Source organism: Sparus aurata, chromosome 21, assembly GCF_900880675.1.
Source record: "Sparus aurata chromosome 21, fSpaAur1.1, whole genome shotgun sequence".
In the NCBI taxonomy this organism is placed as follows: Eukaryota; Metazoa; Chordata; class Actinopteri; order Spariformes; family Sparidae; genus Sparus; species Sparus aurata.
This window is the reverse complement of record NC_044207.1, coordinates 25543195-25568311: the sequence shown is the minus strand read 5'-3', so window position 1 is coordinate 25568311 and position 25117 is coordinate 25543195. Positions and strand designations below refer to the sequence as shown.

Below are 25117 nucleotides of genomic sequence, written 5' to 3'. Positions count from 1 at the left end.
TCATCCCCCGTCTCTCCCTTTTCCTTTTCCATTCGTCCTCTCGTAGACTTCCACGCTCACCCTTTTCCTCTCCTCTCTTGCTCCACTTTCCTGCTTCCTCCCAGATAGCAGCCAAATGGCAGCCGCCCCCCTAAACTCTTTCCTTCCCCCACTTTCCCTCCGTCTCTGCCTCTCTCTATATATCCACTCGCCCTGTGACAGACTGCCACGCTCCTCCTCCTCCTCCTCCTCCTCCTCCTCCTCCTCCCCGACACGAGTTATTCTCCCGTTGCACTGAATCTGGAAAACCATGAGGTCATCATTTTCCCCGCAGATATACCATAACCCCAAAATGAAAAGCCTTCACTTTGGCGTGACTGAATTAACCCCGCCGAGTCCACAAATGCACACCGACAGAGAGACGGCTCCTCTACTTTCGCAGAACCAATCTGGTGAATTCAGAAGGGGGCGCGGAGCCACAATAAGGACGGACAGGTTAACAAATTGCCTGGCTGCGCGTTACACAAATGAAGGTCAATAGTCAGAGGGAGTCGAGGGGCTCCGGGCTCCATTTGTCCACTTAAAGCTGCCTCTAAATCACCTGCAGCACAACCACAACCACGGCCAGACTCGCATGACTTTTATAGGTGCGAAAGGACAAGGGATCATTAAGGGCTGCGCCTAATCACCGGCCGTCATTACATCCTCAATCAATGAGTTTTGTAGCCAGCACATAAACGTGTCTGTCACCGGTGACTTTGAGCTTTTTTCCTCTGGAGCAGAGGGCAAATAAAACACAACATACAGAGAGAGGGAGAGAGAGAATGATCCGTGGGCTCTGACGAGAGCTTGATAAAATATGCTTAGGCTTCAATTAAATATTCAGGAGGATAACGATGTCCCGGTTTAATCCACACAGATAAGAGTTTGCAAGATGAGGCGGAGGCGGAGGAGCAAAAGGGCTAAAATAGAGACCGTGACAGGAGGAGGGAGATGAAGACTGAAGGAGGAGGGTGGCAACAGAGACGGAGAGAGAGAGAGAGAGTTGAGGGAAAGAAACAGTAAGACAGACGGAGAGAGACAGAGTGAGAACAGGAGAGGGAGGGAGGGAGGGAGGGAGGGAGAGGGAGGGTGCACTGCAATGCAGACACCTTTTGGCGTCAGCAGAAGTGCCCGCTCTCCAGCCATGCGTGTGCCAGCAGTGTGTCTGGATCCGGCTGCCACCGACTCGCCCTCCTTTCATAACTACATGCAGCATAAATTAGCCATTTTTGGGCTCCATTCCATTCTTCTCAAATCCAGTACAATCCAAGCTGGCAAGTGTGCTCTAGATGTGAAACAGTAAGATAATTAATTGATTGGTCGATCAACAGGAAGTTGTTAACAGTTTTGGAGTCGTTTCTCACGCTAAATTAGTTCCAGATGTGAGGATTCTCTGCTGCAAATCATTGTAAACTGAACATATTCAGGGTTTAAGAGGTTGGTTGGACACTAAATAAGAAAAATAAAGATATTAGTTTGGGCTCTTACAATCAGCCGATGGTCGTAAAATAATATTGCAAAATGTTTGGATTGTGTCATGATGCACGATATAAATCTCCATATTTCAAAACCACCTCCAGAGCATTCATAAATCCTGGGCTACCAGTGGGCTACAAATTCAAATAGCACATTATTTTTGTCCAAACAGCTTCCAGGGTGCAACTATTTTGGGTGCACCGGCGTCCCAAAAATGTTTTTAATGATTTAGTTTAAACAGTCGAGGTTATGGCGTTTGGCCACCTGTTGGATTCTTACTCACAACAAACAGTGGCAGCTTAACACCAGAGTAACTGCTAACTGTAATCTGTTCATATACCCCATGTTTGTAGCTACTGTTAGCTTGATTACCTCAGTTAGCCGTGCAGCTAACCGGACGACTGGGGGAGTGTTTGTGTTTACACCGCTAGGACCTTTGCACTGCTGGAAGAAAGAGGTTTTCAGGCCCGAGGCTATCTGGTTAGCATGCTAACGTCAGTAGATACCTCAACAACATAATACAGAGACGTCTCTAACATAACATCAAAACTGTTATTCCTTCACACTCTGTTAATAATTTAATTTGTATGTTTTTTAACTGAAATTCTCACATATTGCCCCTTTAAATGAAGAAAAACAATCATTTGACGTCTGTATTAATGCTTCTATCACAAAATATTAACAGATTTTTGATGGATAATCGTCAGTAATGTGGATTTGATGAATGCGGGTGTGAAGAAAAGTCATGGAACAATCAGTAATACAGCATTTAAAACCAGGAGAACCATATCGCAATATAATATAGATATGTTGCCCAGCCTTCTAATGTATTCTCTATAAATCAAAATATAAAAAGATTTTCAGGTGAATATCAATCAGTAGTGAACATTGTACGTTGCAGCCTTGTTGAGTTCGTCCATCCGGCGCTGCACACACTTTTGTCAACACACTCCCAGAATATCTCCTGGTCGAGTGAGCTGAAGCATGTTCGCCCGGTGCTCTCTAATGACACGGAGGCTGAACGGTGAGTAATGGGTTGCTATAGGAAACCCGTCATTAGCGGTTGGTTGTTTTTTTTTTTTTCTCTACGCACAACAGATCTTTGGCGGACGTTAGGACACATGGAGCGTTACGCATCAGCACAATATCTTATAACTCACTTATTCTCCCCGAGGGGAAAACACCGCGGAGCTCACAGTTAACATCTACCAGTGATAAAGCCTTGAAACAATGAGCGGATTAATCAATTAGTCTGCTGATGGAAAACAAATTGATCTGAGCTGTTTATGGAGCAGCTGGTGGCTGCAGCTTCTCAAATGTGCAGATTTGCTGATTTGTTTTCGCTTTGTATCATTTTAAATAGTATATGTTTGAGTTTTATGCTGTCTGAAGACATAATCTTGGGCTGTGGGAAATTGTTGTGAACATTTTTTGCACGTTTCTGGCATTTAATACACAATGAATGACAATGAATACTTGATTTTAGCCCTAGTTTTACATTGTGCTCATGTATCTCTTAGGTGTGAACATGCAAAAGACTGAACTGTAAAATGTAAAAACCAGCAGAACGATCAGGATGTTTTCGGTCACATGCTCCGCCATGTTCACGTCCACTCACCATGTGTATGGGCGTGCTGGTCAGATCTCTCTCCGTCACCAGCCGGTCCTGGTCGGTCACGTACAGGCCTTTCTGAGCCAGAGCCTGGATGACGGCGTTGTGTCCCAGCAGAGGTTTGACGGCATCGCTGCGGAGGATCAGGCTTCCGGCCCGGCAGTACAGCTCTGCAGACTGGAGCAGGCAGGCCACGGGAGGCTTCAGGTGCTCCTGGTTGTACTGGTCCCTGTATAAAGGCTCCACCAGCTCCTCTGGTACCGCGTCTGAGGGGAGAGAAGAGACAGAAAAGGAGACAGGAATCGGGGTTAGAGCTGGTTTCGAGCACCTCCCGTCCTGCAGCTGCATCATCGACGGAGAAGCAATGCAGGCAATAAAAGAAGCTACGCTATTATTTCTAGATTTTTTACAGCCTTTGTTGTTGTTGCTATGGCATCAGTTCAGCACAGTGTAGCTCAGAGCCGCCGCGGCCACAAGCAGCTCAAAGCCTGTTGCACACACCCAGAAAAGATGGTACACACCACAAAACCTCCTGACCAGCATCACTGGAAAACAAAGGTCAGCGAGGGGTGAGAGCCAAAAGTCATACATACAAAGAGAAGTGGAGTAAAAGTCTTGATATCTGATATTAAATGTACATACACATGTATGCCTTTAGGGTATGTTTTACAACATTTATAATAAGGGTTGACCAATTATTTGATCCGATATTCAGCTTTTTTTCAATCATTAGAATCAGTTTGAAAAAAAAATCTAATTTCCAATAAAATAGCAGAATTAAAAATACTCTTCTTTGGCTGTGATGCACCCCGTAACCTGCAAAGTAACTAGTTACTAAAGTTTTCAAACAAAGAAAAGACATTTTCTGTTCACAAAGAATAGAGTAATAGAAAATGTAAATACTCAAGTAAAGTACAAACGCCTCAAAAAAGTAATGTACTTGAGTTACTGTACTGAAATCCACGGATGTCCTGTGTATATTTGTTGGTGCTTATCTCACTGAAGATCCACACGGGGGGACATCTTGTGAGCACAAAGCCACAGTGTGTGTGTCCGTATGTGTGTGTGTGTGTGCATGCTTGTGTGTGTGTGTGTGTATATGTAGGTAGAAGTGTATTTTACAAAGCATGGAGTACCTTCTAATCTTGTTACCTCATCCAGTAAATCTGATTTGAATAAAGTAGCTGGACACACACACGCGCGCACACACACACACACACACACACACACACACACACACACACTTATTCCTTCCCTCACCAGAATACTATGTTGCTGTTAACCACATGTTGTGAGTCAAAGTTATAATATACGACTCATCAATCTGTCAGTCTGTGACATACACACTGTCTACGCAGCTCTCTCCTGTGTGTGTCACTTTAGACCCTGTTATAGGAATGTGTGTGTTTGTTTGTGTGTGTGTGTGAGTGTGTGTGTGTGTGAGTGTGTATTCCTGGTGTGTGGGGTCATTTCCTCTCTGGCTGCCTCTGAATCACACAGAGGGAAACAAAGGACACTAGAGGGGATCTATCTTAAAGGTGCAGTTATTTTTTCTCTAACCCTGGGTAATAACAAACACTGTGGAGGCTCCACGACGGAGCGACGTAACGAAATGAGAGATTTAAAGCTCAGTTGAAAAAAAAATCCATTAAGCTTGTGATCAAACCTCAGCAGTTTTCCAGTGGCTGTGGTTGGTGCAGCCCCCCCCCCCTCCCTGCCATAACCCTGCGGTGGGTGATGAAAAGAGATATTTAAAGCAACAGGCAGATGTTGAGTCTTCACGACGAGCCCTCCTGCGTCGAGTCACAACTATTAAAATCGATCCAGCTTTTGTCAGAGTGTCTCTAAAGCTGAATGTTAGAGCTGTGCTTCTTCAGAACACAAATTTGGCAACCAAAGCGACATAACTGTGAGGTAACTGTGCTGTTGTGAGGAACGGTTAGTAGCCGGGCACGTCAAAGTTCACAAAAGCCTTTCATCGGATGACCTTTATGCTTAGAGGTTGATAAAATCACTCCGAAAATGATCAGCGGGCTACAAAAAGCAACGAGAGCAAGTTTTCTAGAGTTCATGAAAATCTGCCTCGTCAAGTTAAATCCCTCTCCTTTGTGTTGGCCATCAAAGAGGAAACGGTCAGGAAGTTGCTGCCACAGGAAGTCCAGGCACGGAGAGAAGACTGCTCCCCTGGAGACGCCCGGGATCACAGCTCAGCACACACAACGTCACGGTCAGCAGAGTCGATCTCCGCTGTCGAACTGCTCTTTGTTTGAAACAGATCTTAGTCGCCAACTGGTAACGATTTCTGATGTTTTACACAGACTGAATGTTCTCGGTGCGTACTGCCGCCTCACTCTTCATTTGCGGCGGCGCTGATGTCCTGCTTTATACAGATTAACAATAAAAAAAGAAATAATTAAAGTTACATTATGCAAGATTTGTCAGTTGTTGTTGTTGTAAACTCACCATCAAATGTGGGTCAGCAATTCTAGAGACAGATAGTTGATTATTGAGTGTCGTTCCCAGGTTGCTATTTGACGACTTTGGGACTTGGGAACAAAACACTGACACATTAGCACCTTTTATGCTAATATGGTGAACTGTTGCCAATTCATGGAGCAACATAATCATCCATTTGAGCCTCTTTTCTGACCAAAGTCCATAATTCACGCTCTTTTTAGCTCTATTTTGGTCTCGACTAACTCCTGAGGGAATTATCTCGCCCTTTAGCTGATAAATGCTACGCTATTTTTACCTGCTAGTCGCTAAACGTGTCTCTTTTGTTTGGTGCTAAGCTGGTAGTACAGTTGTTCTTGCTAAAACTGGTTGCCTGCTGCTGAAAGCGATGATAAAACACTAATGTTTCAGGCTGTAAAACCAAAACCGAGGGCTGAAATCTCTGTGGGGAACCTGCAGAGTCTTGTGATAATCCTCTGTGGGTGGACTACTTGTACGCTCACGTCCAATGTAAACATAAAAACACGGAGTGCATTCGCTTCACCAGCACGGCTATTTGGAAGATGCCTACGTCCGAAGCGACTTGCATGTTCTTCCGATGTACACATCAGGTCTAATTCTAGGTTTGCTCGACGGCACACACGGACCGGAGAAGCTGGGGATCAAACCACAAACCCTACAATTACGAGCCAACCCTCTCTGCCATCGGAGCTACGGGGTCATAACATTTAGCTACATGACGGCTGCACTGCACGCTTAGTAAGTTAGTTAACAGCATGAGCCGACATCTCACTCCAAAGCTCTGTAACCTGTGAAACACAAAACACGAGGCCATTAAAGTCACTGCACAGTCTATTCCTCTCCTCGGGGATGGAGGATGCATCAACATCATCTGATTTCACAGATCAGTTCCATCACAGCTTTTTAGAGGCGAAGCAGCACTTATTCCGCCAATACATTTGTTTTAAGTGATGCTGATGGAGGTGAGGATTTGCATTCACATCAGTCCAAGGGCATCCTCTGAGCGAGCCGAACGAAATCACCGCGGTGTCTCTGCGCTGCAGCAGACTCCGCGATACAACCCTGTGGTGGAAACTCACCATGAAATTACAGCTTAGATGCCGAAAATATGACCTCTACATTTTAAATTTAACATTCAGCCACTTGCAATTTGTCAGAGAGCGTTTTGAAGTTTCGCATCTGATTAAATGTTCAATTTAAAAAAAACAGAAATGGTGCTGCTGACTGCAGCTCGCACTGAACCCAAAAAAACTGAGGTGAACAAAAGGCCAGACAGTGACCAGAAACCACCCGCTGCATCAGTCACAGGAGGAACCGATCAATGCTGGATGTGTATTGATCCTCCGCTCATAAAAGTGTTTCACATATTTGGTTCCCTCTCTTGGATGTTTCAGCTTCACTGTGCAGAATAATTAACATGTTAACATTAAAGATATAATATGTAAAATTTCTGCATTTAAATATACAATTGTTCTATATTTTGTTGAGTTGTGTACTTACTTTATCCCCAATGATTCCAATAATGTTCAAACCATAGAAATATCAGTTTTATTTAAAGACACAGTTTCTTGTGGTCACCTGTTGCTAGTGAGAAAATTGGCGAACAAGGCTCAACGTGATGGAAACAAAACACGAGCTCGTCTGACAACATTTGAGCCTGAGTTGCGACCATTTTTGGATTAGGAGCACCTGTGTAACATTTTGTTTTTTAAAATCACCATCCTGTAAAAAAAAAACAAAAAAACACCAGGATCACCATTTCAGCGAGCAACACTTTGCCTCGGCTGCCACAGCTTCTTGACCATTTTTGTGGTTGGCGATCCTAAATTTTGTGCCGGAGCTCCTAAAAATCGATAGTACGGTGGTGGAAGAAGTGAGTCTGGAGTCCTGAGAGGGAATTTCATTTGTAATGCTGGTTGTTTTAAAAAAAACGAAGACAGCAACTCCTACGTGACTTCACAACATCATCAAAATAAGTCTTGTGCATCAAACACATGGATTTTTCATAAGAACCGACTTTTCAGTGAGGTAGTTTGCATAGTTTTGGGATTTTCATCCAGAGACGGGGAGCAGATGTACTTCTAACAACGTTTAACTGTGAAAAAACTTACATCGGACACAAATTATTACTCAATCAGAGAAGCTTTCTGTCCGTCTGCTGGGATCTCCAACTATACTTTGATACGTCAGGGCAGCACTTCTTCAGCACCGTCGTTAAAACCTGATCCGACCTCCGTTCGGTCCTCTGCTGACGAGTTCATATGACGGCAACACCGGGACAAACGCGTGTAGAGACGGTGGAGCTCTGACATTTATTACACCGCCACACACTTAAACTCCACATGCATGCATAAATGTCAAGTCCAGATCTTCACAAAGCACTTTATAAACCGTCTCTTTTATCGGCCTCTTCCCTATAAATCGCTCTTTAACTACATGTTTACTTCATGACTTGTATAGCACATAACGTGTACGTAATGCGTACATTTTCCATGCGCTGATGCAAATCCGCCCTCCCTGAAGTTTTCAAACTCGCGGCCGATGAGAAAGTTGTGACATCTGAGCGGATTTCAAACCATCCGTCATCGGTCCAAACTAGGCCAAGCCGGGCTCTGAGGACTGGCTATGAATTGGGCCACGGTTCTCGGCTGTGCTGGGAGCTGAAACTGTGTCACCGGAGGGACGGGAGAAACACGGCGGCGGCGGCGGCGGCGGTACGGTAACAGCCATAAGTCTTGTTGAACTAAAAGTGTCTGTCTCGCATGTTGCCGTCCTCTAAACCTCGTGTGTCTCTCCACCATTTCAAATGTTCGTTGTCTGGGATCAATGAGAGTGATTCAGAGGTCTGTCTTTTGATCCGTCTGTCTGTGTGGCGGAGACTCCCCCGGTATTGTGTGCGGAGGAGCAGCCGTTAAAAGCATTCATTAGGAGCTGGAGTAAAACCTCTGGGCTGGAATTACTCTTTATGACGACAGGCCGCCCAGAGCTGCAGCTTCCAGACCGCACCGAGCACAGGAGGCCGGCCAGCGCTCGCACACACGGAGTCACATATATACAGAATAATGGCTGACACACACACAGACATCCACATGGAAACATCATCACTGTTACTGACAACAGAACCACAACGAAACAGTCGCCATGTGTCAGCTCTTACGCTGAGAGGAGCTCAGAGGGGAATAACTTATAGTAGGGTTGCTATTTTGGACAATCAAAGTCAATTTTCAGGCAAAAAAATACTGGAAATGACCAAATTCCGGCATCTCACTCGTGGGGATTTGCTGTTTATCCTGCGTGACATGCGGCAGGGAACTGAAAAACTCTTTAAAGATGTCAGCTCGCGAAGTGATTTACTTCATTCTGACATTTTCTAGAGCAGAAGACAAACCGTTTAATTCAAGCAAACATCCCAAACGAAGCCTGTCTCCAGCTCCTAATTGTGAAGATTTCCTGTTTTCTATGTCTTAAACTGAGTATTTATTGAGTTTGGAAGACATTTAAAGATGTCGCCTTGAGTTTATGGACATGTGACGGGCATTATAAGACCCATGTTCAAGCAAAAAGGCCAAGTTTTCTCAGTTTCTAGCATCTCAATTTTCTCAGGATTTGCTTCTTTTTTTGTGTTTAATGTCGTAATAAAGTAAATATGGTCTAGTTTAGCATTGTCGTTTGCAAACAGGACATTTAAAGACGTCACCTCAGCATCTAGCAAAGTGTGATGGGTATTATTCGCCATGTTATGACATCTTTAGAGGCCAAAAGATCGACTGTTTTGACCTTTTCTCAAGCGAAAATGTCGAATATTCTCAGTTTTCAGCTTCTCAATGTGATCAGGATTTGCTTCATTTATGTCTTGTGTGATTGCAAACTAACATCTTTAAGTTTCAGATTCTTTTTCTGGACGGAACAAGACATTTTTAATGTGTCACCGTGACCTCTCGCAGAGTGCGTGACCACATTCTGACAGTTTTACATTCCAAAACGTAATTTTTCGCGTAAAAATGCCAAATCAGGCTTCTCAATTTTCGAGGATTAGCTACCTTGCCACGTCTAATGTGACAATAAACTACATATTTGGGGAATTTTTGGCTGTTATTCTGACAAAACAAATGATTTTAAGACGTCAGCTACGACGTTAGAAAGCAGTGATGATGATTTTAACAACATTTGGATTCCTGCAGGTAAAACAAATAGCAGGAAGTCATAAGATCAGACAGCTTATTTGGTTTCGAGTGACACTTTTTGCACTTGTTGACATCAACCCTAAATCACATTTTTCACATCTGTCCTTAACCATAACATTTCGTCATTTTAGCCTCTTGTCATGGGTGTGATGAGTGTGTTTGTGTGTCTTCAGTGTGCCTGAAGATGATTTGAATTTTCTGTCGTTCCTACCAAGAGAGAACAACCGGACGCGCTGATGTCAGCTGAGGCCCTAAACACTAAAAAGTGAAAAAGTCCTTGACAGTCTGTTGATCTGCACTGATCTGCAGTCAGACGGTTACATAACAGCTTTGGGGAATATTAAGCATCAGGCATGCAACAAGTTAAATCTATGACACTGCGACATGAGCAGGGGATTCAGGGGACTCGAGCCCATGAACTCATGTGGAAAACACTGCATGAATAAGATGTGTTTGTGTTTAATTATAAGACAACAATGCAAGATTCTTTTTATAATCAGAAAAGGAGGAACAGCATAATACTGAAGCAGTCTGATCGGCTTTGACTGTGAGGGTCTGATTTCAGGCTGCTGTTTACAAAAAAACAGTCCCTCGTGAAACCTCCACATCTGTCCACACCAACACAGATGTTACACGGTTATCTTCACGACGGCTTCCCCCACTCATCTAATCCAGGGATGATTTATTTTTATTTTTTTCATTTTTAAGGAGGCGCCACCTACCCGAGCCGAAAGCCTTGGCCACCAGCCACGTCAGGCTGCACGAGATCTTGGCCCTGGTGAAGTCGTAGTGATCGAAGCTCTTGATGGCAGGGACGATGAAGGTCCGTCTCATCCCTCTGTCGGGATCTGCCGCATCTCCCATCTTTTAACTCTCTGTGTTTGGATCACACACACACACACACACACACACACACTCACACACACTGCAGCTGGACGAGCAGTCAGCCTGAGGAATTCCTCCTGACTGCGGATGACATCCCGTCCAGAGGAATTTTTCAATGCAGCAAAAAAAAAAAAAATGTTCCCCCCTTCTCCAGAAAAAAAGAGATAGAAAAAAAACTTTGCGCCGTGGCCCTCAGGTTGCTTTGGAGAGCACACGACGGACAGGAGGCTCCTTCTCTCACATGAGCGACATCCTTCTAGTTTTTTTTTTTTTCAGATCATATATATCCCCCTTCAGACCGTGACAGCGCAGCGCAGCGCAGCTCAGGAGCAGGATCTCTGAAGATTTCCTCCGTTCCCTGACATTTTTATCCTCAGCCTGTCCGACATAACGGAGCAGCTGTGCGCCAGAAGGAGGGTCGAGCCTCAAGTCCGACACCGGGAGACAGCCTCGCACATCAGCTGGAGCCGCCGTCCGTGTCCATGTTTGTTCCTCCTTCTGTCCTTTTCCTCGCTGTTTTCTCCCCCTTCTCTCTCTCTCTCCCTCTCCGTCGCTCCGCCGCGTCCTCCCTGCGCTTTTCCTGCCGCACTGGTCGGAGGAGAGACGGAGCGCACTGCGCAGGCGCGGTCCACCCACCCATTCCCTGACTGGAGTCACCACAGTGTAACTCAAACCAAGGTGGAGTTAACTGTCTGACTAACTCCCAGATGTTGTTTCCATGGAGAGCTGCAGGGAGAGACACACTTTCATTTCATACACTGACATGAGAGTCATGAATACACTCACTCTAGGCTGTGTGTTTCTATTTTAACTTGATATTTGGAAGGATTTAAAGGTGCAATATGTGGGAGGATTTTGATTTAAAACATTCAAAATTGAACTGAGAGTGTGGGGCGCCCCATCTACAGAGACCCTGTCCTCACCGCAGCGGCCAAGGGCTCGAGTCCGACCCGTAACCCCTTGCTGCGTGCCATCCCCTTCCTGTCATCTCCGCTGCCCCGTCCTACGAACGAAGCCGAAAAAGCCAAACTTAAAGAAATACAAATCATCATCAGAGTGTGGGCCGATAGCTCAGCTGGTAGGGTGCACATCTCCCGTTCAGAGGCCCAGGGCTCGAGTCCGACCTGCAGCCCCTTGCTGGATGCCATCCCCCCATCTCTCACCTCATATCCTGTCATCTCTATGTGTGAAGTGTGAAGAAATAACAGTATTGACTTTATTATAAGACATCTATATATTGTGTTACAGGGTATCTATTGAAGTTTGCATGCTAAATAGTTAGCTGAAGCTTCCCTCCAGGAAGAGCGGCAGGCTTTGAAGCCAGTTTTTCATAGTGAAGCCCTGAAATTACATCATCACGTGATGCTCGTGCAGCCCAATAAGACTTTTTTCCCATAAGCTTACAATGTGAAAGAGGCGTCTGTAAAACGGTGGATACACTTTGTTTTAGCGTCGCAACCGAACTAATGGGTAATGACACGTATCACTGTTGTAAAGCCTAGAAGAGCCGCACGATTAAATCATCTTAACCCCGTTCAAGTCAGCCGGATGTTAAACCGAAAGGCTAGCCGGCTCCGTTGGCAGAAATCTCTAGTGAGCTTTCAGAGGAATGAAAGGAGCTCAGATGTAGTATAAAACCCTCAAGAGGCGAGTTTGGGTTCCATGCTCCCAGTCAGAATCAGCTAAAATGAGTGCTAACTGGCTAACAGCAGCTACAGTTAGCAGCAGTTAGGAGTTACTATGGCGATATGTGCTAATTTTTACATACTGCACCTTTAAAAGAATATTCAGTTGAGTCGACTTTTGGAGTGTGACCCGTTCATTCCTACATAGATAATTCATTTGATTATTAGTTACTATTAAGTCATATAGAAATAAACATTTTCAAAATCTTTCCACAATTTTGGATCATTTTTGTTTTGTATCATTTTGTTGTGATGATTCTTGACGAGCATTTATATTTCTTAGTATTATGATATGAAATATGAACAGATGACCAGGATTGATTATTATAATATAACCGGTTATTGTATTCTGATTCAGTTAAATAATGTGAATGTTGGATAAAGATGCTGATTTTAGACTTAATTAGACTTGGAGAAGTGGCTTCACTAACTACCTTACAATCTCAGAAACACCTCATTCTTCTGTCTCATTAATTCTTTATTCTTTTCTGTTCAATCAGATGTTTTACATTTTATTTCACCTTTATTTTGCCCCTTTTAACTGTGTTGATTCAGCCTTGATAAAGCTGATTTAACCTTCGATGTACAGCACCTTGAATCTACCTGTGTGTATGACACATGCTTTATAAAAATAAACTGCCACTTACTTTTGACTTTTACACTCTGCATTATATAAGCTGATATTTACTTCAGGCCTATAAAATATCACTTCCTCCTTCAAAATGTCAACCTTGCATTACAAGAAAGTGTTGTCTTTGCTTTGTTATGTTACAGTTTTTACAATATCTAGAGTCTAAGCATGGGTTAAAGGTCCAACGGGTCAGATAATATTCTTATGCTATTAAAAGAGGTCATCACAGACTCTTATGGGCAGATTGATTACAGGACAGCAGGGTCCCACCTGGTTCGTCCAAATAGTCCTGCACATAGACAGAAGTCTGGTGATGGAGGAAGCGACTTTCGTAGAATAAATTACTTGCATCCCTGACTGTTGTGTGATCGTCAGGTTTAATAATAAATCTGATGTGAGATCAGGGCACAAATGAAGCATGAGCGTCCTATCAGGGCTGAGACATGTGCTGGAGGTGATGTTCAGGATTCTCACCTGACAGCGACGACATGACACATGCAGCCGTCGTGAAGGTGAAGGCGGCCCTTCAGCGCCGTATGGACGAGACAACAGTAAGAATTGTAATAACACTTTATTTAAAAAATACCTTCAAAGTGCATCAGAAAACAGTACTTAGGAGGGAAACATATATATAGAAACTACAGTATTTAAGAAGATCTAGTAGAAAAGTGTAAAAAATATACATATAAAGAGAGAAAGTCAAGTGTTTTCACCTGATCCTCAGGTAGTCAGTCAGCAACCTGTCTAAGTTTGGCTCATAGATGTGTGAGATGTGTGGCTTGGACCTGAGCAGATGAGATAAATATTAAAGGATAAATTCACCCAAAACTGAGAGAATTCAGTCATTATCTGCTGACACCCAAAACTGACGGAGAGTCGGGTGAAGTGTCCATCGTCCACAAAACATTTTCTGGAGCTTCACAGCAGAACAGTGTGTCAGCATTCTTGTTTTAGAAGGAAAAAAAGAAAAAAGGAACAGAAAATGAACGGAAAACAGCTCCAAGCGGCTCGCCTGGCATAATCCAAGGCTCTGGGCGCTCGTACCAAACTTGATTTTAAAAACATCTAATGATATGTTGTCCTCTGTGGCTGCAGACATGAAGGAGAGTTGTCACAGGCACGGGAAATAAAAGATTATCTCAGACAACGACGCAAAAACTTCCACAAATTTACGTTTAAAATTACAGTTACACCAAACCGTACCGTCACATAATTACCTAAAACATCCATGCACCCATGAAAACACTTGGAACAAAATGGAAAAAAAACTAAAATTAAATATTTTTCCAGCTCTTAGAAACCAGAACAGCAGTGCAGTCCAGGGGCGATGAGGATTGTGTGACAGCGTCGCTCCCTAGTGCCTGAAGTGTGTTCCTACAGCTCAGGACATCAGGAGGCGAGTACCGGATATCAGTCAGTAGATGGCAGTCTTTTGTTAAACATTCATCTGAAAGGCTCTGTCCCTCTCTCAAACCATTAAGATGGCCCTTAACTGCTCCTGTGACAGGTCTATTGGATTGTCTTTTACTATTAGGTTTAGCAAAACAGCTGCTGCGATACTGTAGTGTTTAGAAAAGAAAAAGTCATCTTATTCTCAGCATATCTGATGAGATTATCATGTTCAAGATCACTGCTACTCCTCGCTGTGATCTGAGTCCTCTTTGCCCGGGCCTCCACCCAAGTCCACGGTCATACAAGACTGATCACCGATCATAATGTACTGAGCATTTTCTATATGAATATTTGCAGGTATGCCACCACCGCCAACCTGTCCTGGTGGCCCACCGGCACCGAGAACAAGTTTATGTTCCATTAAAAGCCTGATCCTCTCCTCCTCCAGCTCACGTGCTTCTTTACTCACTTTGATCATCTGCTTTTCACGCTGGTTTAGCTCCTTTAGTCTCTCCTGTCTGTTTTTCTGCTTCTTCACCCTCTGCTCCTCAGTCCATTTCCTCCACTGTGTTTTAATCCTAACCCGAGACATTGATTTTAGTGTCATTCGCTCAAAATTCCTGCTCTCCTGCAGTGTCACTAGCGTCCGCAAAACCAAGGGGATGCTCTGCCTGGGCATGCCATTCTCTCGTGGCAGCAGCGGGATGACAGTGTTGTACTTGTGCTTGTTTTCTATGGAGTTGATGAGAGCGGAGTTCGTCTGTACCTCCTGCATGTGGGTGTTGTAGTTGGGGGTGAGCAGCAGGAGGGTGAAGGCTGTGTTGTTGACGGCATCCTCCACGCACTTCAGGGTGCTCTTTCCCGGGACGGCGAAGTGGTCGGAGAACGTTGCGCCTTCAAATTCACTCCCAATGATACCCTCCAGCCTCTCCTTGATGCTCTCGGCTATATCCTCGTCCTCTGGCGCATGCAGGATGACGAAAGCGTAAAATGTCTCCTCCTCTTCTTCTTCTTCTTCTTCTTCTTCTTCTGCAGCCTTACTGACATCTGCAGCAGGCTGTGCAAAAGTTGGCTCGGAGGTCGGTTTGGTGGGTTGAGTTGGAGGGATAAGATTGTCCAACTTTATGTTCCTAGCAGCAAGTATGTCTAAAAGTTTCTCAGACGGCTTGTTGGATTGAGGCCCCTCGGATGACTTTGATGGCCCCGCTGCATTTTTATTCCCAGGGAGCATGGGAACATTTGGTGTGGCTATATCTAATGTTCCTGGACTCCGAAGCGAGGTTGTTGGAGGTATACTTATCTCTAGATGAGAGGGGTATGAGGGTATTGAGGAGCTCGCCTGCAGTGGGCTGGGCAGACTGTAAGCTCTCTCTGTCTGATCCCGGGACAGAGTAACTTTCAGAGTTCCTTCGTCCAGCCCGCTATGAGGGTCGCGGCAAGACCCTGACTTGAGATCGTTGGGGGAGTCCGTCCACTCTGCGAACAGCTCGGGCCCACAGACGAGTTTGACCTCCTCTCTGAGTTTATCATACTCCAGACTGTCACTTGATCTTTGGTCGTCACTTGAAATGGCTCTCTTGTACGCCAGATTCCTCCAAAGTGGATCACACAACGTCTTGTCCGACAAAACCTTGAAAATGCGAGCCAACACGGTCAAAGATTCCAGCGTGAGCTCCTGGAAATTACCACAATGGACGGCGAACTCTTCTAGCTTGCCTCCGCTCACCTGCCACTTGTCAGCCAGATGTTTAGCGAGGCCGTTGTCCCCGAGCGCCTGGAGCTTGTTCAGGGCCTGCGCCTCTTTCTTGAGAACGATCAGGCACAAGGCGTGCACGATCGTATCTTCAGGAGACTCGCCCAGCTGGAATGTCAGGCTCAGCAGTCGCTCCTGAGGCGCTTTAACCAGCAGGTCCAAGACGTCCTTCAGTCCCGTCCCCTGACTTTCTTCTCCCGCGTGACTCATTTTCAGTTTTACTTGGAAACTACACCTCCGTCCGGCCTGTGACGGAAGCTGATAGGATCACAAGTAATACTAAGAAAATGCTCTTCTTCATTCCTTCAAAAACTTGCTCTTGAACGGAGAGGTGCACAACTTCGCCGACATCCTCGTTTCTGTGATGGGATAAGAACCAACAGTCAACATGTTTGGCCTTTTGCACTTCAAGAAGTAGGACACCTGTTTGCGTAAGCGGCCCAAATGCAAAATGAAATTAATCAAACTCTCTGTCGTTGTTGTCGCACAAGATTAAATCAACCTTTCGACTGACTTTCTGACACTAAAAACAATCAGAGACTTGCCAACCAGACACTCACCAGTGTAGAGTTTTAAGCGCCATAACATTGAAATGAGTCAGTGTGCCTCCAGCTCAAACAAGGAAGTCACTCAGAGCCTCTTTTCCATCGGCATAAAACTTTTTTTTCTCCCTTCACAGGAAGTTCTGGGCGGACACTTGTGATCGACCCCAGTGCACCACAGGCTGCGCAGAGTTCTTATCAAACTTTTGGTGTAAAGTTCACCTCTAGCCGTACCTTTGCTGCTGTAGGCCTCTGCCAGCTTCAAATACTTTTGCACAGCACAATGATGACGACACAGGCTGTGAAAGTAAGGGAGCCCATGAGGGACAAAAGGCAAAAGAGTTTGAGAAAGAAACTCTGACTGCTAAAAGACAGAGTTCTCCACTTTAACAGACAAGTTGTGAGATTTTAAACATAATGCAAACATCCACTTTTTTTAACGTGTGCTTTGTGACAACTGTCTCAACTTTTCCACATTTAAATTTCTCACAACAAATCTGCAACCCCCCCCCCCCCAAAAAAACAGCCAAACTTGTGATGAGTGTGGGAGTCTTCAGCTCCTCGTGCACAATAGGCGCAGAAGAGAAGGGAAGAGAAGACTTCTGGCTTTTTCTTTCCCTCACTGCTGCGAGGCAAGTGTATTTTTATCCACGGAGGAAACCTCCAACCCTGTATTTACCAGGGGTGGGGTCACAGCAGGCAGAGTGCACGCCAACATCAAATCTCTCAATGCGGCGCAGACAGAGAGCCTCTCTGTTCTTAGTGCTCAGTGCAGTGTGATATGTTTACTGCACGGCCACTTCTGAGGACTTACAGTAACTCTATAGGATGTGTGGCTTCTGTGTCTATTGTAGCGTTGGTATGTATATATATATATATACGTGTGTGCCTTTACAGAATAAAGTCACATTGAGTTGAGCTGTATATCACATGCCGACAGACCACAGCTCTGTTGCTTTAAGCATAAACCCAACTAGAGCCAACTAAGGGACCGTATGAAAATGATCTTCCGTCGAGGGAGAGGGGATTATGCGTTTGTCTCAAAGGACGGTGGTTTGTTGTATTTTTTTGTCACCCTAGAGTTACATTTTATTTTGCCCTTCCCCATATATAGTTTCAATATAGGCGTGACTTGATTTTATTAGTTTTATGACAAGGGATCGGGTTCAAATGTCTTTTCAGGGACGATGTTTTAATTCAAGAGAAAGATCTTCAGTGAAACAAACTTAACAATGTTAAAGGACAACACAGTTTAATACTGTTTTACTTTGTTTATGTGTGGCGGACCCTGCCACCTTTCTAGTATCAACAAGGGTTCTCAGGTCCTTTTTTTCCTCTGAGAACAGCCTTTTAATTCAGTTATGGAAAATATAAATATTTTCAAATTATCACTTCATTACATTTAACATATGAGGGCATTTAGCAGACTTACAAGTATTCATACAAACGCTCATATACTGATGTTGGTGGCCTCCATGCGAGGGGCCGACCAGCACATCAGGAGCAGTTTGGAGTTCAGTATCTTGCTCAAGGACACTTCAACATGCAGACCAGAGGAATTGAACCAGTGTCCTTCCGATTACAAGACGCTGGCTCTGCCCCTGAGCCACAGTCGCCCTGTATTATTGTAAATATTACAATTCTCGTTTGAATTTCTTCTCCAAAAAAAACACACTGCGCCTTTAATAGCATTGTATCGAACGCGATTCCTTTTGAATCCCTTATAGCATCTTTTTCAAGTAGCTTATTTGGTTGGGAATCAGCACATCCCTCACTTAAAAGAGTACATTTTTTGGTGTTTTTTTCCACTCTGTATCCACCTGAACCACAGAGAATCTGCTCCGCTCAGAGGATGTTGGGCTTTCAGCACAGATTTCGTCACCGCTCTGACATTCACTAACCCTGTCCTGACTCACTTCTCCATTTTGCTGCGAGGGTAAACAATGTTTTCTGCCTCGCAGCCAAAGTTAAAACACACATTCTAAACAGGGATCGCACGATATTGGATTTTTTTCGCAAATATCCGATATTTTCTGCCTGATTTTGGACGATCGCTGATGCCACGCTGATATGCGCATATTTTTGTCCACCTAATTCCACAGGACATGGGGTCTCTCCCATATTATCATGCCTCCTCTTATCACGATAACCCAGCGGCAGATACACAATGCTTTTCAAAACGAACACATTCATGGGCCTAATCAGAAATCTGCTCGGTTAACCGTTTGAGACATGTGCGCATAATTAAAGCGTCATCCCATCAGCCTGTCATATCGGCAGAATATCAGGGACGTATACCAATGTATGTGTGCATCCCTAATTAGAAATGATATTTATCCTACTTGATCATTCAGCAAATATCAACCAGAAATAAATCAGATTTTCTTCTTTTTAACATAACATGTGGGAAAGAAGTGTTGTGGGTCACACAATTACATTCTGCTTCAAGAGTTCTTACTTTGACATGAGGATAGATATAATAAATACATATTGTATCTATCATACAGTTTCTATTTATGTATTTTATTGTGTTGTTCTGTTTTATTGTTCGTGTAAGGTTGATAAATATGTGAGCGAAAGGGATCCGGTGTTATCCCTTTTGTCTTGAGTGCCAAATATAGTGCATCTGGCAGTTGTTTTGTAGACGTTGGTGAAGTGTATCACATGTTTTAGTTATCAGCTGTGTTCAGTTGGCATGTTTGTACAAGTCGCCCGTTTTTGCAGACACCCGGAGTGTCACAAATATACAAAAATGACCATGAAAGAAATGTTTGATAAGGAAGTATTTTACAGACTTTAATATAATAAAAACATTGTAACATTGTAGCTCAGAGCAGCTGCCTGTGCCGACATCAGTATAAGAAGTTTGTATTTGTATCTTTTATGAATTTATTTTTAAAACAATGTTGTGCAGTCTGCCATAAGTTTGGTAATTTCCAATTTCAATTCTCATGTGCACACGAAATCCATCACTGTTCTATAAATACAGTAAGTTTTTAATTTGAATACATATTCAAACAAGTCACCAGTTCAACACTGATCTGTATTATCTTTTAGATATTGGGGAGAAAATGTTTTAAGATTATTTAATTTGCTTGGCAACTCACTTTAAAGGTACAATTAAATGGTTGCAGCACTGACGTACATGCAAAACCTAAAGATTTCCATTGCGGTTTATTATTACAGAATTAGTATCAAAGAAAAAGCACAAAAACATTAATTACAGAAAATACTGTAATAGATGTTGCTCCATACAATACACAGTGTTTCAGTTCAGGTATGTCGGCTGTTTAATGCTAAATAAAAACTCAGTTCGAGTCCTGAGGGTTGCAGTTTTTTAAAGTCAAGGAAAGGGTGCATATTAAATATTAATTTCACTGAGGAGGATCTTTCTTTAAAAAATAAATGATATATATTGTATAAGATTCAAAAGAGTCCGACCCCTCGATACCCCGTTCATTTCCATACAGTCCCTAACTAGCCATGATATGCACATGTGTTTTCTTATGAACTCTCTCACACCATATATGCCCTGCCTCCCAAACACACACACACACACATGCAAGCAGATGCACACATGAAAGCGCTCGCACAAAATACAACAACACACAGCCTCAGGATCATCCTCAGCCAGTTACATAACGGACTGCCAAACGTCCATCTTTATTGAGGTCAGCTCTTCTAACGAGAGACACGCTCTCCCAGCAGCTGTGTTAGTCAGCCTGGCAGTAAATTCGCCTTCACCTCCGGGCGAAACATATAGCAAGATGCTCTGTCAGTTTGTGGCTTTGTACGGCTTCGTTAACGGTGTTTGCAGCAAATGCATTCTGACCTCTGCTTGGTTGGGAGGGGGGTGGGTCGAGATATTACCTTGTTTCAACACAAACACGTGCAGCTCTCTCTTCTTTAAACTTAAGAAAAAAATGCACAGATGTGTGTGTGTCAGTGTGTTTGCGAGTGCGGTTTCTGGCCGTGGGAGAGAGCCCCGAGGGAGAGACAGAGGGGTCACATATAAGAGGCTTTAGGGCAGACAAGTGAAAAGGAGGCCCTTTCTTGGACAGAGACTACGGATTAGGATGAAAGACGTACGAGTGGGGGATGCTCTCTCTTTTTTATCTGTCTCACACGCTTGCTGCATCTCTCTCTCTCACATTCTGCATCATGGCTATTCAAATAAAGAGGAAGAAACAAAGGCAGACACAGTGGCCGATGCAGAGATGGAGATTCAAAGCCAAATAGATAAGATAGGCCAGATCGGGGCAGAGCGAAATAAGAATTGAGACCTTGACAGATCGATAGCCTCTTTAGAATTCAGTTTGTGAGAGGCCAAGAGAGGCCGCGCAACGCGCCGCTCTTTTCCCAGCCACTTGATTCGTCACACATGCTAAGAGAATTTAACACACTCGCTTCTGGCTGGCAAGTATACGCTCCACACACATGTACATGTGAAGACATACACTGATACAAGGCTGTGCACTCATTCAATTGGGCGTCCACGCCCACCGTTTGGCCTCGATTGAAACCCTGAAAGAAACACCTGCACGCATACAGCCACTGCAGGCACTCAAGTTTTTATTCTCCTGCAGAGTTTCGCTGGGAAAACACAAAGCAGCATTTAAACTCTTACGCAACTGTGCATTTTGTTCAGATAGGATGGAGGTTATATATGGATGGATGCGGCTATAGGGAGCCCGCATACATCGAGGCCAGCTCAGTCCATGCGTGTGCTGTGTATCAAAGCAAAAATAACCGCGGCTATCACACGCCGAGGCTACTTCACGTTGTTGACAAAGCGGGCCAACAGATCTGAGTTAATGTGACAGTTAACTAGCATTAATTCAGGAGCAAAGGTAAATGAAGCGGGCCTGCGGACACGACAGGGGAGTGCAGTGTGGATGGGAAGACGTGTGTACTGTACCACACTGAACCATGCTTGGGTGAGCATGTAGGCCATGCCAACAACAATGCATAATACAGCCTCTGGTGATGGGGGGATGCATATGCACACACACAACACCCCCACCTCACGACACATACACTCGCGCGCACATAGACACACACTCTTGCGCACAAACACGCTTGCACGCATGCACAGACATTGACGGTGATGGGGCATGGAGCAGTTTATGCTCATATCAAGAGAAAGTCTTTGATCAGTGTGACAGCAAGGACACTCGCCCCAAAGGAATTAGCTAACTCCTGCCTCGCAAAAGCACATCCACAATAAATCGGGCATGTTTGCATTTGCACAAGAGGAGAGGAGAATGTCTGATATTTAGCGTCATTAATATGCTAAATGTATGAATATGATTTGTTCCAGTTCAACGTCCAGAGTAGCATGTCCACGAGTGGCATTAAAACATAAAGAGAAAAATGTGCAGAAATTCAGGTTGCATGTATAATCCTCTCAATTTAATAGGTTGTTAAGCTGCACAAGAGATTTACATACGGCTTTTAAATTAGCACAACCGCCCGTTTTATTTCTCCTGTAAAAATATAAAAAATTAAACAGCGTTTCTGACATGTTGAGGACTGTGGAACGGATTTAGATTTTGTTTATTTCTGCCTTTGGAGTCTGTAGTTACAGCACTTTATCACAGACACAATTAATTCTGCAAGGTTTTACATTTAATATTTACTTGATATTGCATATTCCCTTTGAAATATTTGTTTATTTGCTTTCTCGACGACAGTTAGATGAGGAGATTGACACCATTCTCATAAATGTGTCAAACTGACTGTCTCATTAAATATAAAGACTACAGCTGGTAGCTCGCTAGCATAGTTTAGCCTGGCTCTGTTGTATGAAACCTCACCTCCCAATCCCAATCTTTTGTTTCGTTCGGACCGATCAAGGCGACCTGTTTCCCCCTGTTTCACATCTTTATGCTGAAGTAAGCTAACAAGCTCCTGGCTGTAGCTTCATATTTACTGTGCACCCATGAGGGTGGTCAGCCTTGGCCCATATACATTTCTTGTATACTCAAATCATTAACAACAGCAAGTATGTTTTAAGGAAAACATGAACAGGCCTAGCAAGTCGCAAAAATGATGACAATGAATGTGTCAGTGAAATGTTGACTGACAACTTAGTGTCATTTGTTTTCCACCAAAATAGACAATCTTACAATACACTTTACAAGGTAGAATTTCAATTCTGTATAATCATATGACAACTGTTTCTATACAAGTTATTCTTAATGCCTTTCTCCAGGTCGAGTTGCACCTCATACAGATTAGATAAGTACGTTGGCTGAACTGCAACTTAAGAAAACACACGCAAGTAGACAAAACACGGGCAAATAAGAAAACTTCCTCATGAGTTTGACAACACAAGCACAGCATTTAGGAAATGCGCGGTAAATACACTCAACATAACCAAATACATGAATGAACTGCACAACAGAAGTGCTCCAGGCCTCCAGGGGGAGCGCTCTCCACCCACTGCAAGAAAAAATGATGAAATCAAAACTATTTTTTATGGTGTTATGCTGAGGATGATTAGAGAAGTCTTGCAGCTGGAGGAAAGAAGCTGCTCTACACTAAAACAAAGTTTCCTTTATTTCACCTTCATCATACAACAGTTATGAATCTTACAAAGCCTCGAGTAAATACATTTTCTCATCGCTCGGCATCCAGCACACAGCTTTTGTTTAAAAAAGAAAAACTGTATTTAAATATGTTCCCATCTTTCTTTCACCCGCTTCCAACACAGATGCACATGTTGGTCAGATTGTGATCTTTACAACAAAGGCAGCGGCGCTCGTACCACTTCTGTCCACAGGGGCCGCCAGAATCAACCAAGAGTGAACGCTCTTGTTGCAGCTTTAAGGTTAGGAAAAGTAAGTGATCTGTTTAAATAGAGAAATAGAAAACAAGTGGCTTGACACATAATATTTTTTTCTTAACATTTAACCAAAGTCACATCTCTTTATTAAACTTAACTAAAGTGATTATGCTGCCTGAACCAAACACAGGCGGATCTGGAAGCAAACCCTTTAATGGACGGTACATTTTAATTACTCAATAAAACGTCTCTTTGTATAATTAAAGCGGTGATTGCGTCGTTCAGAACAACTTAAATAAATTAACAATTTACTAATATAAAAACTGAATTACTAGGAGACGCTGTTAGAGTCGTATTGATCTTCTCATCTGACGGCTGGCAAGAAAGTAAGTAGGCATATTTCCTAATTAAAATGATATCATTACGTCTCTCCATATTGTAATAATTCTTTTCCCTGTTATATATATGACATCAATTGAATTGCATGCCCCTCTTCCTGAGATTACTCCCTTTTTACCCCTAATTTTTTGTTTTGCCTCGTGTCAGTGTTTAATTAGAGGACTGAAAATAGAGACGTTCAGATTCTAAATTTGGCCTGTATAGATAAAATTGACTTAATTTGACCTGATAAGTGTGAATTGGATCTAATTTGGCCGGAGAGAACGTCGTCCACACATTCATGGATGTGTTAAAGAAAGAGGGAAAATAAGTGACAGAACAAGAGCGCGGAGCAGAGAGAGGAGAGGCGAGGAATTAAAACCAGCATTGTGTCAGAAATGAGCCGAACCAAAAAGACTAAATGGAACCAATCTGGCTGCACTTGGTGCTAGAATAGCTGCCCATCCAGAAGCCCTTGCCCAATCCCCCATGTCACTTTTGTCCGTCTCCAAACCCTGCGGATGCTCCGCTTGTATAGCAGATGCACATAACCAAAGGATGTGAGGCATGAAAGCAATGGGAAATTCATTACATATTCCTACCCCCCTCCGTTCGCCATAATCACCACAATTAGCAGACATCTGCAGTGACTCCAAAGCTGCGAGTGTATTCAGGCAATCAGAGCAGCTTCACCGACAGCACTGACTGCAGCCCCCTCTGTGATGGGCCTCATCCTGTAGGGAAGCATTCCATTAGAAACTCAGTGATTAATTGAGACGGAGAATTTGCTCCTGGCATCGAGCGAGAATGAGACCCGACAGGAGGCATGCATGATGGCAGAGTTGTAGGAAGGGTTGGTTGGAGGTGGTCCGGCGATGGCGTAGGGGGGACCGTGCCATACTGTTGGTGATGTGAGATAAGGCGCTCACACTGCGACGCGCAATTATCTGTACGGGAGCAGTTACCAGAACGCTGCTATATGAAGATTTTCTGACCCATCAAATAAACAAAACCTGTGTGTGTCTAATGATAATCCAGATTTTTTATGGCTACTTACGTTTGGAGGCAAAAAATTGGTGCTAAAATCTGCTATTCTCTCTAGAAAACACTTGGTATTTGGATTCCAAAATCACCCAAAGCACTCCAGCCCCGTGTGTTTGGTATGTGGATGTAATGTGTCTCTTTCCGGTTTAACTGCTGAAGCTTTTAATGGAATAGAGTTGTGACTTTTTTAGAAAATGGGTTTATATGTTTCCTATCTGAGAGTTAGATGAGAAGGTCGGTGGTGGACAGAGC

At 43.7% G+C, this 25117-nt stretch overlaps 2 protein-coding genes across 3 annotated transcripts in view; both read right to left on the bottom strand.

The window, feature by feature from the left end:
* camsap2b (calmodulin regulated spectrin-associated protein family, member 2b) overlaps positions 1-11267 on the bottom strand; it is a 41210-nt gene extending 29943 nt beyond the window's left edge. Inside the window, exons 1-2 of one of the 2 annotated variants that reach the window (XM_030402218.1) lie at positions 10491-11267; positions 3116-3375 (exon numbers count right to left, since the gene is read on the bottom strand). In XM_030402218.1, coding sequence (XP_030258078.1) covers positions 3116-3375; positions 10491-10632 — 402 coding nt within the window. In that variant the 5' untranslated portion in view covers positions 10633-11267. The remainder of the gene's footprint in view (positions 1-3115; positions 3376-10490) is intronic. The other variant, XM_030402217.1, reaches the window with a different exon arrangement.
* A 2254-nt stretch (positions 11268-13521) lies between these two features.
* Positions 13522-16962, bottom strand: ticam1 (TIR domain containing adaptor molecule 1). Its single transcript, XM_030401820.1, has 2 exons — positions 16675-16962; positions 13522-16473 (listed from the first exon to the last, which is right to left on the bottom strand). The coding sequence occupies exon 2, from the start codon at positions 16322-16324 to the stop codon at positions 14603-14605; it is 1722 nt and encodes a 573-aa protein (XP_030257680.1). The 5' UTR covers positions 16325-16473; positions 16675-16962; the 3' UTR covers positions 13522-14602.
* Positions 16963-25117: the final 8155 nt, after the last annotated feature.

Coding starts and splice junctions, on each gene's coding strand:
- ticam1 (XM_030401820.1), bottom strand. CDS start 16,324: ATGAGTCACGCGGGAGAAGAAAGTCAGGGGACGGGACTGAAGGACGTC.